Source organism: Perca fluviatilis, chromosome 1, assembly GCF_010015445.1.
Source record: "Perca fluviatilis chromosome 1, GENO_Pfluv_1.0, whole genome shotgun sequence".
NCBI lineage: Eukaryota > Metazoa > Chordata > Actinopteri > Perciformes > Percidae > Perca > Perca fluviatilis.
In genome coordinates this window covers 42,784,317-42,802,047 of record NC_053112.1, presented here as the reverse complement: position 1 = coordinate 42,802,047, position 17,731 = coordinate 42,784,317, and the positions used below count along the sequence as shown (strand labels likewise).

The window sequence follows — 17,731 nt, the reverse complement described above, 5'->3', positions numbered from 1 at the left end:
GGGCAAAAACAGCCACGAACAATAAATGAGGGAGAAAAAGTTCAAATTTAATCCTGCACAAAAACTAACAATGCATCAAAACCAATGTTGTTTGTCATCTTTGACATGCCCAAGACTGTGATAAAAGGTTAAAAAAAAAAATCCAGTCCATAATCACATTTTATATTGAAAATCAGTCTTTTTGTGTGCTTTTTTTCCCAAATCTGTGACATCATTTATGAAATTGGCAATCAAAGAGTTGAAATCCAGTTCTTTTTTTAGAAAATTTGGTAGTTTTGATCAGGACAGAGGTTGATCAATAGATGCAAAAAAACATTTATCTGATACATTTTTAACCCTGTAGAACCTTTTGTATCATATTTGCTACGCAAGTTTCTGAAACCTCCATCTAATCAACGTTATCAATACTTTACTTAAACACCTGTTGTATATGATACATGTATTCTGCCCTCTAGTGGATTATCATTCCACTGCAAGAAGTGGAGGGCTTTTTTTTGGCCTTTTCAAAATGGCTGCCGTCATTGAATCCTCCACACACTTTTGGCAGGAAACTATTTGCTAATGAAGTCACGGTAAGAATAACATTTATATTATTACTAATTTTTTAAAATAAATATCTCCTTTTTTGAAACAATGCATAATTACTTAACAATTCCTTATTTATATTACAGTTAAATCGTGGTAAAAAAGTGTGTATCAGATTTGATACTGCAGGTATTTAAGGTGCTGTATCCCTGAACGGTCATTTCACATTTTTGTAATGTAATCAACATCATCCTTACCAAAATACAAACACACACTATTTTGATGATTTAATTAATGTAATTAATGACTGAAATGCCATCTTAAAATACATTTTGTGTATTTTCAGTATAACAATTCCCCCTGAAATCATAATTGGTATGCTATATTGACCAATTTGTTATGTGTGTATTTTTAGATGTCAAAAAGACTAGAGGAAGAAGAGAGAAAAAGAAAGTACATTGAAAATGTCATCAGCATGATATTAGATGGAAATGCAAGTGACATGGAGGAGTTAGGGGAAGATGATGAGGAGGAGGAAGAGGAATGGACTCCTAAGTCCATGCATGATGATGAAAGCTCAGATAGCAGTGATGAGGAAGAATATCAAGATGAAAGGGTAGCCCAGACAAGCATGGAAGTTGATGTCATAACAACAACTCAGGACACAATCAGAAATGAGCCAGTGAAGGGCAATGCAAAAAGGAAAGAATACAGCTGGAGAAAAAAACAATATCAAGCTCCATCTGTCGATTTCATTGCATGTGTTGAGGAAGGCACAGAGGACAGGTGTGACTGGACACCATACATGTATTTAAAACAGTTTTTTCAGTGATGAAATGTTACAGGAAATTGCAGAACACACAAATCTGTACAGTGTACAAAAAACAGGCAAGTCAGTAAACACAACTGCCAAAGAGATAGAGCAGGTTCTAGGCATGTACATGCATATGGGGTTAGTACAGATGTCTTGTGTTAGAGCCTACTGGGAAAGGGAGAAAAGCTCCCTGCAGTTTGTGATGTCATGTCTCGAGATCGGTTTCTGAAATTGCTGACAATGATTCACTTTCAGGACAACCTCAGTGTAACTGATGATGCAAAGAAAGATAAACTGTGGAAGCTCAGACCATGGTTAAAAAACCTGCGAGAAAAATTTCTCTGCATACCACCTGAAGAATGCCATGCCGTTGATGAAATTATGGTGCCTTTCAAGGGAAAATCTCATCTACGTGTCTACATGCCTACAAAACCTCACAAATGGGGTTTCAAGATGTGGGGACGTGCTGGACAAAGTGGCTTTCTATATGACTTTGATGTTTGTCAAGGTGCAGAAAATCCAGACAGAGAAAAGTCTGATGTTGGTGTTACCGGCGAAGTTGTGCTGAAAATGACATCAACACTTCCAGCAGGAAAAAATCACAAGGTCTTTGCAGACAACTACTTTACATCAGTTCCCCTGGTGCAACACCTAAAGGAGAGAGGAATCCACTACATTGGCACGGTCCGGATGAACAGGGTGAGAGACTGCACCATGATGGATGAAAAAGAATTGAAGAAAAAAGGAAGAGGGTCAATGGACTTCAGAGTGAACCAGGACAACAACATCATTGTAAGATGGTACGAAAACAAAGCAGTGAACCTGATTTCTTCCTTTGTGGGCACTGAACCTGAGGGAAGTGTGAAACGCTGGGATCGCAAATCCAAAACTCACATAATGGTTCCCAGACCAGCCATTGTTGAAAATTATAACAAGTTCATGGGAGGTGTTGATCTCCTAGATATGCTGTCTGCACTTTATAAGTTCAGCATCAGATCCCAAAGATGGTACATGTACATCTGGTGGCACACTGTTACAGTGGCACTCATCAATGCATGGAACCTCTACAGAAGAGACCAGAAGAAGCTAGAGCCCCGGATGAAACCAAAGGCTCTACGAAGGTTTCAGGCTTTGGTTGGCACTTCTCTCACAAGCGCAGGAAAGGCCAAGTCAAGTGTGGCAGGCCACTATCCTCTCCAGAAGTGACTCCACCCCGTAAAAGGCCAAGCTGCAGTGTGCCTCTTGATGTGAGAAGGGATGGCATTGATCATTTTCCTACATGGGAAACCCGACAGAGATGCAAGCACTGCACCGGCAATAACTTCTCACATGTCTACTGTGAGAAGTGTAAGGTGCATCTTTGCCTGAACAAGGACAGAAACTGCTTTTGCGCCTACCACAAAGTGAAATAAAAAGGCAGTAAAAAGTTGAATGTAAAAAAGAAAATAAAGACAAAAACTGCCTGAAATGTTCTATATTTTCAGTATGTTAAGGCAAAATGTGTTTTTGTACCTTTTTGTGTTATAAGCAAAATTTGTTTTTGTACCATTTTGTGAGCAAACATTTGCCCAAAATACCCAATGTATCAAATGTGATACAAAAAATATATCATAAACAAAATGATATGGCAAAATATTTGTTGGGGATTTTGTTAAAATGTTTAATAAACATCTCAGTTCCAAAAAATTTGAATTTTCTGACTATTTTTTTGATGGGTCAGGCTTTACAGGGTTAAAGTAGTTTAAAGTAGTGGCTGTTTTCAGCCACGAAAATAACGAAAGGGTGGTGAATTTGCCCACAGTGTACTCTTGGGTTTTGGAAAATTTTCAAAGCATTTTCCTAAAATATGTGTTAATATAAGATTTGTTAGTGAAAATCATTCCATTTGCTGTAACACGGAAAAAGTTATGGCCAAATTTAGACTCAAAATTACCTTAGTGGCTGAAAACATCCCCAACAGCACATAAGGGTTAAGTAAAATCATAAGAGCATAAGCGTGTACACGGGTCTGAGTTGAGCAGGCACACAGGCTTCTCTCATCAGACTGAATTTTTCTGGCTTATACATGAATTCATATATCAGTCTCTAAGAGCATTTTGATTTGTTTATTAAAAGTTGGAGGAGTACCGTGGTTTAGACCTGGCGTCCCCTGGTTGGTGCACAGACCTGGTTGGTCCCAGTCTTTTGGCACACGCCCTCTTCATCAGACAGACTTTAGCTGCACTCTTGTTACTCTCTGTCACAGTGCTCTTCCACTAAACACACTAAACACACAATACTATTCAACTATAATTTGTATCCTCATAAAGCATAGCCAGCTTGACTGATTTTTTTATTTCTTACAGATCCCCCTTTTCACACCTCAGGTGTGAATACTACTAAGTTTCGGATTATATGACCCTCAAACTGGTAAACAGTTTGCCGCCCTAAGGGAAGAAGAAGCAAGGTTAATATAGCATAGCATTACATTGGTGATTCACTTCCTTCATTGTCCGAATCAGTCTCATCACCATCCTCCATCCCCAACAGGGGCATGGAGTATGCTGGAGGAGCATCTTTCTGGGGATCTTTTTTGGTCAGAGATTGGTCAGTCCACCAGTTCACCAGTTCACCAGAGTGCGACAACAAGGGATGCAACAGCATCCCTAACACACCAATATGCCCAGAAACACTGCCAAGGACGTAAGCATGGAGAGCACAATTGCTTTTTATTTGCCAAAAACGTCCTCCAGGTGATGGGGTTTTCAGCCACACCCGAGTTCTCTGCTAGTTCATTGGCTAGAGAGGTCAACCCCTCCAAGGCTCTAGTGATGCTACCATCTGGGGCAGTATTATTGGGAATAAATGTCCAACAAGCATCTCCAAACATGTGGCACACACGATTAAACCTCGGCTGTGTGACATTGGGAGCGAACAAAGATGTGTTGTAGGTGTACATACAAAACTTCTTAGGTAGGTGTCCCACATTCATGGTAGAGCTGTTGGATTGTGTGATGCAAGTATAGACAGAGTCCTACAGACATCACTTTCCATGGTCACATCACTGTAAAGACTTAACATACAATTATAACCAATAGTCCACCGGTGAGAGTGGGAATGGTACTGTCCCCAAATGAGGTCTTGCTTTACCACAGATAACACAGTCAGACATTTTATGCGTTGTAGCAGTATATTTCATCATTTTGAGCCACGTGTTACCTGAGGGTGTGAAACCGGTTTCCATCTCCAACCTTTCCTCAATGGTAAAGTCCTCTAGGTTCAAATATTTTATTAATGGCCCTTTAGAGTCTTTCAGGACACCCATACCTGTGTTCATTGCATCAACCTGGACAGTAATGGATGTGGACAGTGTACTATTACTCCATGGGTCTGTAACTCGAATCGAGGGACTATCCTAACGTATCTTTCCCTTCAGCATACAATCCCATAACATAAGATCTGCATTTTGGATCCTTCAACGTCAAACATTTCTGTTCCTGGCATCGTCCTTCCTGCTTTCTACCAACACCAGGTCCCTACGTGTTATTGTACGGTGCATTGTATCATATGGTTCACATCCCACATTTCCCCAATCTGAGCCTGTGTTAGCTATGGCACACTTCCAACTGCCACACCACGAGTCTGAGTTGGTCGTGACGCATATGTATATGACTTCCTCTCTCCTGTCTTTGGTGGTGCATGGCACTATGTCGCATAGATCGCAATAGGGCTGTGCCTGTGTTTCCCCTAATAAATGACAATGTGATCTGTCCCTTTGTTCTAGTCGCCTGAACCTCCCTTCTTCCTCTGTCATATTTGGTATCTATGAACCACAATAACAACATAACGAGTATGGCTATATATATTAGCATACCTATCCAGACCTTCCATGTGCATCCATAGTAGTATTTTGGTAGTATAACTGACACAGATATGGATCTGTGTATGATCCCTAATGCCTCTTCTACTTTATGTGAGATCCATTGTCTGATCTTCACTCTTTCAATGTCAGTAGAGGGATCTGTTGTCATGGCTGTAGTCCATGCAATGAAATTGAACAGCTTACCAGATTTGATGCATGTAAGTTGTCAAATGTCAATTCCTTCTGTTTCATGGACACATTTCTTGAACAGTGCATTCAGCTTTGATAGCTTAAGCACTTTCTGCTTTCTTAGCAACCTCTCCTCCACCACTGTTGTACAGAAATGCTTGTATCCAGTCTGAACTGGCTGTTTCCTGTGCAGTCATGTTCATCTGATTTGTACAAAAATACATTGTAGTTGCTGTAGCATCTGAAATGATACATTGCTTCTGAGGCAACAAGGTCCATTCCACGTATTTGTAGTAGCAGATTTTCATCCCTGCGTGACTCTGCTGCAAGAAGCAGCTTATAAGTGTCAGTATTTCACATTTTTGAATATTCTCCTCCACCCTCTTACGGTTATATTTTTAGGTGAAATATTTATTTATCACTTCTGCATATCACTGCCTTGGAAGGAGATGTGGTGCTCTTTTTAGATGACCCGGAACCTCTGGTTGTGGTTGAGCGGAGAACTCTAACCTCTGTTGGCGTATTATCATTTGTAATGGGGGTATATGCCTCTTCATCTAATATATTGTAATGGAAAAGATAAGGGAAAAACAGAAAAATGTGATGACTGCATGGATTGTAGTAGTAGTAATGCTTCCAACTTTATAGTTTTTCAACACTTGAGATTAAAATTCTTTAAATTGTCAAATAAAACAAACATAATTGTTTACTGAAATACGTTTTCTTCTTTTGTTTAGTGTATTAATTACTCATGACATAAATTGGCTAAAAATGTCAACCTTATTTTCAGTTTCAGCAACTACAAGCTGATACCAAATTGGATAACCACTTGAAGTTACTGCTGAGCCCTAATGATATGCTTTTATTATTCATATGACACAAGGTGTGATTACTGTAGGCATTTTAATCTGGGCTCATCTAGTTTTTTTTTTTTTAGTAAGCACCTCATAAATGCAAATCTTCATTCATAGACTGTGAACCAATAATATTACTACACTGTTTACAACTCTGATAATTCTGTCTCCCCAGGTAATCCCAGATCCTCAGCCCTGCTGTGAGATATCTTGACCTGATCTGACTAAATCCTGACACATCTATTCTCCTGAAACAATGAAAATGCTCTTTGTTTTTCACGGTTCATCATAAACCCCTTATGTTTTGCTCAACGGTTTGGTGGTGCATATTTTCAGTCGCTGTATGTTGAAAAATGTGTCTGTGTCGCTGTGTCTATAGTAGCCTTTTTATTAGTTTACCTTGACTTAAATGTCAATTAAGACACAGGGCTCTGTCTGGCCCTTTTCCTATTACATTAATGGTCTGGCCTAGCTAAGTTTACATGGGCAGGGTTTGTTTTTTCTGTGCATTGTTTCGTCGGGATCTACATATTGTTAAAATTATATGTTAAATGTTCTACCATTTTATATACATATTACTGCCATATATTACTACTACTAAAGCCTTGATTGATCAAATAGTTGAATTGTCATTTAGTTATAAAGGAAGTCATGCTAAGACAATACATTCAACTTTTATAAGAATAAATATATATTTAACTTAATATATGTGTTATTACATTATATAATTATATTCTATGATTTTTCACTGTCTCTGAGATGTAAATATCTGTAATTTGTGTTTGGGGTTAAAATGAATTCTAAGCATTTATACCATGATTTATCCAAACATATGAGGTCAAACAACTACACTTAACCACTACAAACCTTCAACTTCCTGTACTGTCTTTTGTCTCTTCTTGCTGGCTCTCTCAATATTTCTTTTGTTAGCATACTGCATGTAGCATTCTCTATGGTAGCCAACATGAATTGGCACATCTGGAATGTGGCCTTCGGTGATTTCATATTTTTCCACAGCTTTTTCGGCGATTTGGCTTTCTTTTGTATTTAAATTCACCCACTCTAAAGAACTTTGTACAAAATTGATCCAACTTGTTACTGAAAAGAGTATGATGTTTGTGCTAGTAATATGCACACAACACTCCATATCCAAGGTAAAGTGTCAAAATAATTACGTTAGATTATAGGCCTACAATGTAACATTACGGCGACCGGCTTTGATTACGGTTATGTTACTCGGTTACTCCCGCCCATTTCGTGGTCCTAGTCTGGCCGTCTGAGATTGGTTAGAATTTTTAATGACGTTAAAAACTACAATCTGATTGGTTCAGCTACTAGAGCTGTCCCGCGATTTGCCTAAGCAGATTGACAATCAAAATATACGTTTGTGAAAATATAGCATCAAACTACAGTTGCCAACAAATATTATTTGACTAATATAATTACTTAAAAGAATCGTATACTCGTTTTTCGTGTTGTTGATCGATCTCCATCGATATGGAGATCGATCAACAACACGAAAAACGCGTTCGGCCCACCGTCTACTTATCGTGGTGGAGAGGTTTGTGTGTCTCTATGAACCTGAGGGCTGTGTTGTCTGGAGCTTTGTGCTCCTGGTAGGGTCTCCCAAGGCAAAGTGGTCTCAGGTGAGGGGCCAGACAAAGAATGGTTCAAAAACCCTATAAAACAACGAGGAAGCGGTGAAGTGACCCTGCCCGGAGGAAGCCCGGGGGCCCCGTCTGGAGTCAGGCCCAGATGGCGGGCTCGTCAGCAAGCGTCTGGTGGCCGGTTTGCCACGGTGGCTCCATTAACCATTTAGATAGGCCTATGCAAAAAAAACCTTAGATTCTGGATTGTACATGGAGTTATATGGAGTATAATAGCATATTAAAGTGTGTGTGAGAGTGTGGGAACTCACCTTGATGCGACCTGAGAAAACCAAAACATGAACCTCAGCTCTCAATACTACATTTGCAATCTTTGCCATCAAAAAATGTTGTTATAATGGAAGTCAATGGGGCAAAAACAGCCACGAACAGTAAATGAGGGAGAAAAAGTTCAAATCTAATCCTGCACAAAAACTAACAATGCATCAAAACCAATGTTGTTTGTCATCTTTGACATGCCCAAGACTGTGATAAAAGGTTTAAAAAAAAAAATCCAGTCCATAATCACATTTTATATTGAAAATCAGTCATTTTGTGTGCTTTTTTCCCAAATCTGTGACATCATTTATGAAATTGGTAATCAAAGAGTTAAAATCCAGTTCTTTTTTTAGAAAATTTAGTAGTTTTGATCAGGACTGAGGTTGATCAATAGATGCAAAAAAATATTTATCTGATACATTTTTAAAGTAGTTTAAAGTAGTGGCTGTTTTCAGCCACGAATATAACGAAAGGGTGGTGAATTTGCCCACAGTGTACTCTTGGGTTTTGGAAAATTTTCAAAGCATTTTCCTAAAATATGTGTTAATATAAGATTTGTCAGTGAAAATCATTCCATTTGCTGTAACACGGAAAAAGTTATGGCCAAATTTAGACTCAAAATTACCTTAGTGGCTGAAAACATCCCCAACAGCACATAAGGGTTAAGTAAAAAGTTGAGCAGGCACACAGGCTTCTCTCATCAGACTGAATATTTCTGGCTTATATCTGGCAGACATCACTTTCCATGGTCACATCACTGTAAAGACTTAACATAGAATTATACATTACATTACATTTCTGTTCCTGGCATCGTCCTTCCTGCTTTCTACCAACAACAGGTCCCTACGTGTTATTGTAAGGTGCATTGTATCATATGGTTCACACCCCAATCTGAGCCTGTGTTAGCACACTTCCAACTGCCACACCACTTGAGTCTGAGTTGGTCGTGACTTCCTCTCTCCTGTCTTTGGTGGTGCATGGCACTATGTTGCATAGATCGCAATAGGGCTGTGCCTGTGTTTCCCCTAATAAATGACAATGTGATCTGTCCCTTTGTTCTAGTCGCCTGAACCTCCCTTCTTCCTCTGTCATATTTGGTATCTATGAACCACAATAACAACATAACGAGTATGGCTATATATATTAGCATACCTATCCAGACCTTCCATGTGCATCCATAGTAGTATTTTGGTAGTATAACTGACACAGATATGGATCTGTGTATGATCCCTAATGCCTCTTCTACTTTATGTGAGATCCATTGTCTGATCTTCACTCTTTCAATGTCAGTAGAGGGATCTGTTGTCATGGCTGTAGTCCATGCAATGAAATTGAACAGCTTACCAGATTTGATGCATGTAAGTTGTCAAATGTCAATTCCTTCTGTTTCATGGACACATTTCTTGAACAGTGCATTCAGCTTTGATAGCTTAAGCACTTTCTGCTTTCTTAGCAACCTCTCCTCCACCACTGTTGTACAGAAATGCTTGTATCCAGTCTGAACTGGCTGTTTCCTGTGCAGTCATGTTCATCTGATTTGTACAAAAATACATTGTAGTTTCTGTAGCATCTGAAATGATACATTGCTTCTGAGGCTTCTGTGTTTCCCCTAATAAATGACAATGTGATCTGTCCCTTTGTTCTAGTCACCTTCTTCCTCTGTCATATTTGGTATCTATGAACCAAAATAACAACATAACGAGTATGGCTATCCATATGGCTATCCATAGTAGTATTTTGGTAGTATAAACTGACACAGATATGGATCTGTGTATGATCCCTAATGCCTCTTCTACTTTCTGTAGATGTTTGTTAGCAAAATGAGATCCATTGTCTGATCTGATTGTGCGTGGTACGCCATATCTGGGTACTAGTTCAGCCATTTTACAACTGTCTGTGCTGTTTCATCTTTACTTGGTATCGCTTCAACCCATTTTGTGAATCTGTCTACCATTACAAGAGATACCTTTTTCCCCCTACTCTGTTCTCTTGCCCAATATCTGTGAAATCTTTCTGTGTACTTCTGATAGCCTGCCCAGGTAAAAAGGTAGTATACTTTAGTGTATTAGAAATATGAATGAAGTACATGAAGTATAAAATAAGTATGCTTCTACATGTTGTGCTTCATTTAAAGAGTATTTAATATGTACTTTTTAAAAGTATGCTTCAAAATAAATGTAATTAAGTTCAATTTCAGAGTCCAAAAAGTAAGTATACTAATTTACCAGTAATCAAATTATTTTTTAAATGTACTTTTTGAAAGTGCACTCTGTTGTTAATGTATTTTAAATTGTATAGAAGTTTAATTATATTTATTTTTAAGTGTGTTAGAGTGGCAATTCAGTGTACTTATGGAAAGTATATATTTTTTTTGGAGTGTACTATGATCTCACTTCATTAAAAGTGTGACTTCTGTACACTTTTTACAGTACACTCTAAAATAAGGGTATTTTAGTACTTTCATAAAATATGTTTAAATACAAAAATGTATAGTGGTAATTTAGTGTACTAAGTACACTTATTTGCATAGTTAGAGTTGGTGTAATTGTACACTGATTTCACTTCATCAGTAGTGTAATCGTAGTGACCTCTTAACAAAGTGCACTAAAATACAAGTGTTCTTTTATTAGCATATCAAAGTACTGTCATAAAATATGCTAAAATGCAAACACTTTTTAGGGTCATATGCTTAATGCTGCAGTGTGGACTAAGACATGTAAGTTCATTTTGTTTATCTACACTGTTACCATCATCATCAAACTTAACAAGCTCCTTGACCAAAACAGTGTGTTGCATAAGAACCAAAGTCATAATTCTGACTAATACGCCATTCTGCAACTCAACAACAGAGTTGATTCTTTTCTGTAGGCGGACATTTGTGTCAGAGTGATACAGTATTCCATTCACAATGAAACGGTTGTAGTAGGAGGCTTGTTTCACTCCAACACCCAGTAGGTCATCTATTGCAAGCATGAGTAAAACCGAGACATCTGTCTGTACTGGTTTACCAAAAACTCTGACATGGGCACTGATCTGAACTCATTTGTCAGTTGAACAGTTTCTACCCTGTAGTTCATAGAAAAGATCTTTGACATACTCATTAGCATTATGAATCACTGTTGCTCTTTTCTTTGTGAGACTCCTCTCCCTAAGGTATCTTTTCATTATTTGGACAGGGACAGGAGTTGTGCCTTTGAAATATGTCAACAGGGTGCCGTTATAACATATGTTCTTCCTGTCTGTAGGGTGTAGTTCTATTATTTGGCACTGAATAGGCCATATTTGGCATCTAGAGGTTTTAAAAACAGGGATCCCATCACTGTTCCAGATCAGACTTATGTCATCATCACCTATTTCACCACTATCTTTGAGCCTCCTATACTCCCCTCCACATTGCATATCACAAATTAAACCTGGAGTTGATGTCTTTGGATTTTGATGTTGGGATTTTCCAGAATAACTTTAATTTGCAAAGCTAAACTGATAACCAAAAAATATGAACCCTTTTGTAGACTAGCATCCACATCAAATTCTGCCTCACACAGAACGCACTGTGTCAAACCACATTCTTTTGTTCCAATATAATTTGAACACTGATGGCAGTAGAAATATCTGTCAAGTTTCCAATCATTTAAAAATGCCCTATATGAATGACACAGTACACATTAACTTTGCTATACTACCCTAGCAAAATTTAACAGGACTAAAAGATTATAATTATGTTATTTGCTAAATATGATTACACATGAAATGTATGGATTATTTTGGGAACCCTTGGGATCGGGCACTTGTGCATATGACTTCATCTAACCATTTTAGTTTAGTATTAGTCTCTGTGCTCTGATGGGATTTGTCATCTGAACTTAAATTTACAGATATTTTAGGGATTCCTTGTGTGTAGCTAGTTTTGGGGCGTCCAACACAGTATCTCAAATATTTTTTGAGTTCAAACATCAGACGATATAGTAAAATGCTACGTCTAATCATCACTATGATCAAGATTTTCTAGAATCTTGTGCCTTGCTGCACTCTTTGGGCATGGTTTTATGTCAGCCAGAGATCTGAATTCAGCTTTATTGTAGCCTGCTGAGCAAAATGGACGTGCCTGACATGAAAATAAAGTCTTCTGAGTTTCTGAGAGTCAACAACTTGCATAATATGCGGCTCACAGGACAACAGCTTCAAGCACAGCTTAACAAGCAAGACTCAGTTTCAACTGTATCGAGTTGCAGCAAGAAAACAATTGCTAAGACGTCAGAATAAGAAAAAGAAGCATGCCTGGGCAAAGAAACACTGTCAATGACTGGAAGAAGGTGTTATGGACTGATGAATCAAAATTTGAAATCTTCGGTTCATCACGCAGGATTTTTGTACGCCGTCGAGTAGGCGAGAGGATGGTTCCTCAGTGTGTGACATCAACTGTCAAACATGGAGGAGGAGGCATAATGGTCTGGGGCTGTATTGCTGGATCCAGGGTCGGTGATTTGTACAGAGTGAAAGGCACCCTGAACCAAAACGGCTACCACAGCATTTTGCAGCGCCATGCAGTTGGTCAGGGATTCATCCTACAGCAAGATAATGACCCAAAACATGTCCAAACTATGCCACAACTAATGAAACGAGTCATTAGTTATGAAAGGGGGGGGTGGCTAAAGCATAGGGAGCGGGTCAAACCATCACCAATTAAAAAGGAAGTCTGTGCTGAGATCAATGATACCTCACATAAGACTACCTTAAACGGGTCAAAAGTTATGAAAGGGGGCGTGGCTTAACCATAGGGAGCGGATCAAACCATCACCAATTAAAAAGGAACTCTGTGCTGTGTTCAATTATACCTCACACAAGACTCTACCTTAGATGGGTAAGGTTTTATGAAAGAGGGGGTGGCTTAAGCATTGGGGGTGGGCCAAACCATCACCAATGAAGAAGGAACTTTCTGCTGAGTTCATTGACACCTCACATAAGACTATACCTGAAACGGGTCATTACTTATAAAAGGGGGCGTGGCTAAAGCATGGGGGTGGGCCAAACCATCACCAATGAAGAAATAACTCTCTGCTGAGTTCATTGATACCTCACACAAGGGTCAACCTTAAATTGTTCAAATGTTATGAAAGGGGGCGTGGCTTAAGCTTAGGGGGTGGAACAAACCATCACCAATGAATGAGGAAGTCTCTGCTGAGTTCAATGATACGTCACACAAGGGTCTACATGAAACGGGTCATTAGTTATGAAAGGGGGTGTGGCTAAAGCATAGGGGGTGGGCCAAACCATCACCAATGAAGAAGGAACTTTCTGCTGAGTTCATTGATACCTCACATAAGACTCTACCTTAAACGGGTCATTAGTTATAAAAGGGGGCGTGGCTAAAGCATAGGGGGTGGGCCAAACCATCACCAATGAATAAGGAAGTCTCTGCTGAGTTCAATGATATCTCACACAAGGGTCTACATGAAACGGGTAATTAGTTATAAAAGGGGGCGTAGCTAAAGCATAGGGGGTGGGCCAAACCATCACCAATTAAAAAGGAAGTCTGTGCTGAGTTCAATGATACCTCACACAAGGGTCAACCTTAAATAGTTGAAATGTAATGAAAGGGGGCGTGGCTTAAGCTTAGGGGGCAGGTCAAACCATCACCAATTAAAAAGAAAGTCTCTGCTGAGTTCAATTATGGCTCTACCTTAGATGGGTAAGGTTTTATGAAAGAGGGGGTGGCTTAAGCATAGGGGGTGGGCCAAACCATCACCAATGAATAAGGAAGTCTCTGCTGAGTTCAATGATATCTCACACAAAGGTCTACATGAAACGGGCCATTAGTTATAAAAGGGGGTGTGGCTAAAGCATAGGGGGTGGGCCAAACCATCACCAATGAATAAGGAAGTCTCTGCTGAGTTCAATGATATCTCACACAAGGGTCTACCTTAAACGGGTCATTAGTTATAAAAGGGGGCGTGGCTAAAGCATAGGGGGTGGGCCAAACCATCACCAATTAAAAAGGAACTCTCTGCTGAGTTCAATGATACCTCACAGAAGACTCTACATCATTCAGTTCATTAGCTGTGAAAAGGGGCGTGGCAAAAGCTTAGGGGGCGGGTCAAACTATCACCAATTAAAAAGGAAGTCTGTGCTGAGTTCAATGATACCTCACACAAGGGTCAACCTTAAATTGTTCAAATGTTATGAAAGGGGGCGTGGCTTAAGCTTAGGGGGCGGGTCAAACCATCACCAATTAAAAAGGAAGTCTGTGCTGAGTTCGATGATACCTCACACAAGACTCTATATCATTCGGTTCATTAGCTGTGAAAAGGGGCGTGGCAAAAGCTTAGGGGGCGGGTCAAACTATCACCAATTAAAAAGGAAGTCTGTGCTGAGTTCAATGATACGTCACACAAGGGTCTACATGAAACGGGTCATTAGTTATGAAAGGGGGCGTGGCTTAACCATAGGGTGCGGGTCAAACCATCACCAATTAAAAAGAAAGTCTCTGCTGAGTTCAATTATGGCTCTACCTTAGATGGGTAAGGTTTTATGAAAGAGGGGGTGGCTTAAGCATTGGGGGTGGGCCAAACCATCACCAATGAATAAGGAAGTCTCTGCTGAGTTCAATGATATCTCACACACGGGTCTACATGAAACGGGTCATTAGTTATAAAAGGGGCGTGGCTTAAGCTTAGGGGGCGGGTCAAACCATCACCAATTAAAAAGGAACTCTGTGCTGAGTTCAATTATACCTCACACAAGACTCTACCTTAGATGGGTAAGGTTTTATGAAAGAGGGGGTGGCTTAAGCATAGGGGGTGGGCCAAACCATCACCAATGAAGAAGGAACTTTCTGCTTTGTTCAATGATACCTCACAGAAGACTCTACATCATTCGGTTCATTAGCTGTGAAAAGGGGCGTGGCAAAAGCTTAGGGGGGGTCAAACTATCACCAATTAAAAAGGAAGTCTGTGCTGAGTTCAATGATACCTCACACAAAGGTCAACCTTAAATTGTTCAAATGTTATGAAAGGGGGCGTGGCTTAAGCTTAGGGGGCGGGTCAAACCATCACCAATTAAAAAGGAAGTCTGTGCTGAGTTCGATGATACCTCACACAAGACTATATATCATTCGGTTCATTAGCTGTGAAAAGGGGCGTGGAAAAAGCTTAGGGGGCGGGTCAAACTATCACCAATTATAAAGGAAGTCTGTGCTGAGTTCATTGATACCTCACACAAGGGTCAACCTTAAATTGTTCAAATGTTATGAAAGGGGGCGTGGCTTAAGCTTAGGGGGCGGGTCAAACCATCACCAATTAAAAAGGAAGTCTGTGCTGAGTTCGATGATACCTCACACAAGACTCTACATCCTTTGGTTCATTAGCTGTGAAAGGGGCGTGGCTTAAGCTTAGGGGGCGGGTCAAACCATCACCAATTAAAAAGGAACTCTGTGCTGAGTTCAATTATACCTCACACAAGACTCTACCTTAGATGGGTAAGGTTTTATGAAAGGGAGGTGGCTTAAGCATAGGGGGTGGGCCAAACCATCACCAATGAATAAGGAAGTCTCTGCTGAGTTCATTGATACCTCACGCAAGACTCTACATCATTCGGTTCATTAGCTGTGAAAGGGGGCGTGGCTTAAGCATAGGGAGTGGGCCAAACCATCACCAATGAATAAGGAAGTCTCTGCTGAGTTCAATGATATCTCACACACGGGTCTACATGAAATGGGTCATTAGTTATAAAAGGGGGCGTGGCTAAAGCATAGGGGGTGGGCCAAACCATCACCAATGAAGAAGGAACTTTCTGCTGAGTTCATTGATACCTCACACAACGGTCAACCTTAAATTGCTCAAATGTTATGAAAGGGGGCGTGGCTTAAGCTTAGGGGGCGGGTCAAACCATCACCAATTAAAAAGGGAGTCTGTACTGAGTTCAATGATACCTCACACAAGACTCTACATCATTCGGTTCATTAGCTGTGAAAGGGGGCGTGGCTTAAGCTTAGGGGGCGGGTCAAACCATCACCAATTAAAAAGGAACTCTGTGCTGAGTTCAATTATACCTCACACAAGACTCTACCTTAGATGGGTAAGGTTTTATGAAAGAGGGGGTGGCTTAAGCATTGGGGGTGGGCCAAACCATCACCAATGAATAAGGAAGTCTCTGCTGAGTTCAATGATATCTCACACACGGGTCTACATGAAACGGGTCATTAGTTATAAAAGGGGGCGTGGCTAAAGCATAGGGGGTGGGCCAAACCATCACCAATGAAGAAGGAACTTTCTGCTGAGTTCAATGATACCTCACAGAAGACTCTACATCATTCGGATCATTAGCTGTGAAAAGGGGCGTGGCAAAAGCTTAGGGGGCGGGTCAAACTATCACCAATTATAAAGGAAGTCTGTGCTGAGTTCATTGATACCTCACACAAGGGTCAACCTTAAATTGTTCAAATGTTATGAAAGGGGGCGTGGCTTAAGCTTAGGGGGCGGGTCAAACCATCACCAATTAAAAAGGAAGTCTGTTCTGAGTTAAATGATACCTCACACAAGGGTCTACATGAAACGGGTCATTAGTTATAAAAGGGGGCATGGCTTAACCATAGGGAGCGGATCAAACCCTCACCAATTAAAAAGGAACTCTCTGCTGAGTTCAATTATACCTCACAAAAGACTCTACCTTGGATGGGTAAGGTTTTATGAAAGAGGGGGTGGTTTAAGCATTGAGGGTGGGCCAAACCATCACCAATGAATAAGGAAGTCTCTGCTGAGTTCAATGATATCTCACACACGGGTCTACATGAAACGGGTCATTAGTTATAAAAGGGGGCGTGACTAAAGCATAGGGGGTGGGTCAAACCATCACCAATGAAGAAGGAACTCTGCTGAGTTCATTGATACCTCACACAAGGGTCAACCTTAAATAGTTGAAATGTAATGAAAGGGGCGTGGCTTAAGCTTAGGGGGCAGGTCAAACCATCACCAATTAAAAAGAAAGTCTCTGCTGAGTTCAATTATGGCTCTACCTTAGATGGGTAAGGTTTTATGAAAGAGGGGTGGCTTAAGCATAGGGTGGGCCAAACCATCACCAATGAATAAGGAAGTCTCTGCTGAGTTCAATGATATCTCACACAAAGGTCTACATGAAACGGGCCATTAGTTATAAAAGGGGTGTGGCTAAAGCATAGGGGGTGGGCCAAACCATCACCAATGAATAAGGAAGTCTCTGCTGAGTTCAATGATATCTCACACAAGGGTCTACCTTAAACGGGTCATTAGTTATAAAAGGGGGCGTGGCTAAAGCATAGGGGGTGGGTCAAACCATCACCAATTAAAAAGGAACTCTCTGCTTAGTTCAATGATACCTCACAGAAGACTCTACATCATTCGGTTCATTAGCTGTGAAAAGGGGCGTGGCAAAAGCTTAGGGGGCGGGTCAAACTATCACCAATTAAAAGGAAGTCTGTGCTGAGTTCAATGATACCTCACACAAGGGTCAACCTTAAAATGCTCAAATGTTATGAAAGGGGGCGTGGCTTAAGCTTAGGGGCGGGTCAAACCATCACCAATTAAAAAGGAAGTCTGTGCTGAGTTCGATG

General features: G+C 40.2%; 1 protein-coding gene across 1 annotated transcript; it reads left to right on the top strand.

Annotated features, from left to right (window-relative positions):
- The first annotated feature begins 214 nt into the window (after nt 1-214).
- On the top strand, nt 215-3,119 carry LOC120565035 (piggyBac transposable element-derived protein 3). The gene is made up of 2 exons (XM_039810343.1): nt 215-572; nt 1,595-3,119. Exon 2 carries the CDS (start codon nt 1,721-1,723, stop codon nt 2,543-2,545), a length of 825 nt encoding a protein of 274 aa, XP_039666277.1. The 5' UTR covers nt 215-572; nt 1,595-1,720; the 3' UTR covers nt 2,546-3,119.
- The last annotated feature ends 14,612 nt before the right edge of the window (nt 3,120-17,731 follow it).

Coding starts and splice junctions, on each gene's coding strand:
- LOC120565035 (XM_039810343.1), top strand. CDS start 1,721: ATGGTGCCTTTCAAGGGAAAATCTCATCTACGTGTCTACATGCCTACA.